General features: G+C 65.0%; 1 protein-coding gene across 1 annotated transcript in view; it reads left to right on the top strand.

The window, feature by feature from the left end:
• Positions 1 to 1,776, top strand: part of ZC3H7B (zinc finger CCCH-type containing 7B) — a 24,644-nt gene that overhangs the window by 14,420 nt on the left and 8,448 nt on the right. The window contains 1 exon segment of the mRNA XM_015571914.1: positions 970 to 1,084. Coding sequence (XP_015427400.1) covers positions 970 to 1,084 — 115 coding nt within the window.

Raw genomic sequence — 1,776 nt, 5'->3', positions numbered from 1 at the left:
CCTGGGGAGGGCTCCCTGGCACATTCCACTGGAATGGCAGCCCTGGAACAGGTGGTGTTGGAGGCCTGACCCTAGAGTCCGTAGGTCCTTGGACGGTTAGAAAGTTAGGCTCAGAGGCTCGGTCACGCTAGAGCCCCGATCCTGGCCAGCCCCTCACCGAGGGCAGGCGGACACTGAGGCAGAAGAGAAATGATCACCCCTGCTCTTCCCTCCGGCCGTCGTGGGCCAGGCGGGGGCCAGGTGCTTTAGGTACTCATTCCACCCCCTCACCGCCTTGTCCGGCTGTGCTCACTTCAATGACCGCTGCACCCCCTGCCTACTTCTCTGCGTGTGTCCAGCCTGTATCCTCTCCCGGGAGCATCCTCAGACTCCCAGGCCCAGCTGCGATCCAGCCCCACTCCCTCCCAGAGCTGCCCCAGATGGCCCCTTGGGCCCTGCCTCCCCACCAGCCACAGCCTGTGAGGGTCCAGATCTGGGGAGGGAGAGCTCGGGTCCCGGATGCTGGCAGGGTCTGGTGCAGCTCAGCCCCACCCCGATCCATCACACAGCCAGCCCTCCCTCCGACTCGAGCAGGCAGGCAGCCGCGGAGAGCAGGCCGCCTGGTGTCAGCTCCCGTCGGACGCTGCATGTCCTTTACAGAGCACTGCGGGTCGGTTCTGTCCTTTCTGAGCTTCACAGGGAACCGGTGGGGCAGCCCCTGTGTGGTTATCCCCACTTTACAGTTAAGGAAACGGAGGCTGAGGCACGGAGTAACCCTGCCCTCGGCCTGGCATGGTGAATCCCCACCCAGTGCCGGGCGGGGTCAGAGGGCCAGGCCCAGGGTGCCTGTGAGCGTGAGGCCAGAGGCAGGGACCGCAGACCCTGGCCCTCCCTTCCTCCCTTCCCCGACTCAGGCACTCAGAGCAGGGTTTACGGGGACCCGTCTGTCCGCCCCCCACCCTGGGTGGTCATGCGGGTTCCAGCCCAGGCCCTCCCCGGGCAGATCTGCTTTGACAGTAAACCCCGGATCATCAGCAAGGGCACGAAGGACTCTCCCTCCGTCTGCTCCAACCTGGCCGCCAAGCACAGCTTCTACAACAACAAGTGAGTGTGACCACAGCCCAGCCCGGGACAGGCGCATGGAGAGGCTCCCTGGGGCGGCTCAGATGCCTGGGAGCAGCTGAGGTCAGAGGGTGGACGAGGGCGTCAAGGCGAGGGGCTCAGAGCCGGCACCCACCTGGAAGGGACAGACAGACCACCTTGATGGAGCAGCTCTATTCCAAGCCTCCTTTTGGGTATCACTGACCCCCTAGTCCTGTGAGGGCAGATGCTGCCTGTGACTCCTGTCTGGTGCCCCCACTCTCGTGACATCAGCCTGGGCAGAGTGGGAGGGGCTGGGTGAGCCAGGCGCCCACGTTCGCTCCCTCTCACCCCCTTGGCTCTGCCCCATCGGGGACGATGGAGCCCAGGTCCTGGAGTCCCAGCTGGTCAGGGAGTGGCCTGTCCTGTGTCCTCTGGCCACCCTGACCCTTGGGTCCTCATCGTACAGTCGATGATTCCGAGTCTCCTAAGGTTGCTGGGAGGGTGACTAACGTCCCTGGCCCGAAGGAGCTGCCTTATTATTCCTCTGGGGGCAGGACCAGTTCTGGAGCATCGGGCTGGGGAGCCCGAGGGAAGTGCCCCTTCTCCACCCGTGGGCACTCCCTGCTCCCTGCCCCGTAGCAGGTGGGAGCTGTTGTCCTGCTCCTGCTGGCAGCGCTGCCCTTGAGCTTGCCCCAGACTGAGGGGGGCGGGGCA

Source organism: Myotis davidii, unplaced genomic scaffold (assembly GCF_000327345.1).
Source record: "Myotis davidii unplaced genomic scaffold, ASM32734v1 scaffold428, whole genome shotgun sequence".
In the NCBI taxonomy this organism is placed as follows: domain Eukaryota; kingdom Metazoa; phylum Chordata; class Mammalia; order Chiroptera; family Vespertilionidae; genus Myotis; species Myotis davidii.
Note: the sequence above shows the minus strand (reverse complement) of the source record. Positions and strands in the feature narration are given on the sequence as shown.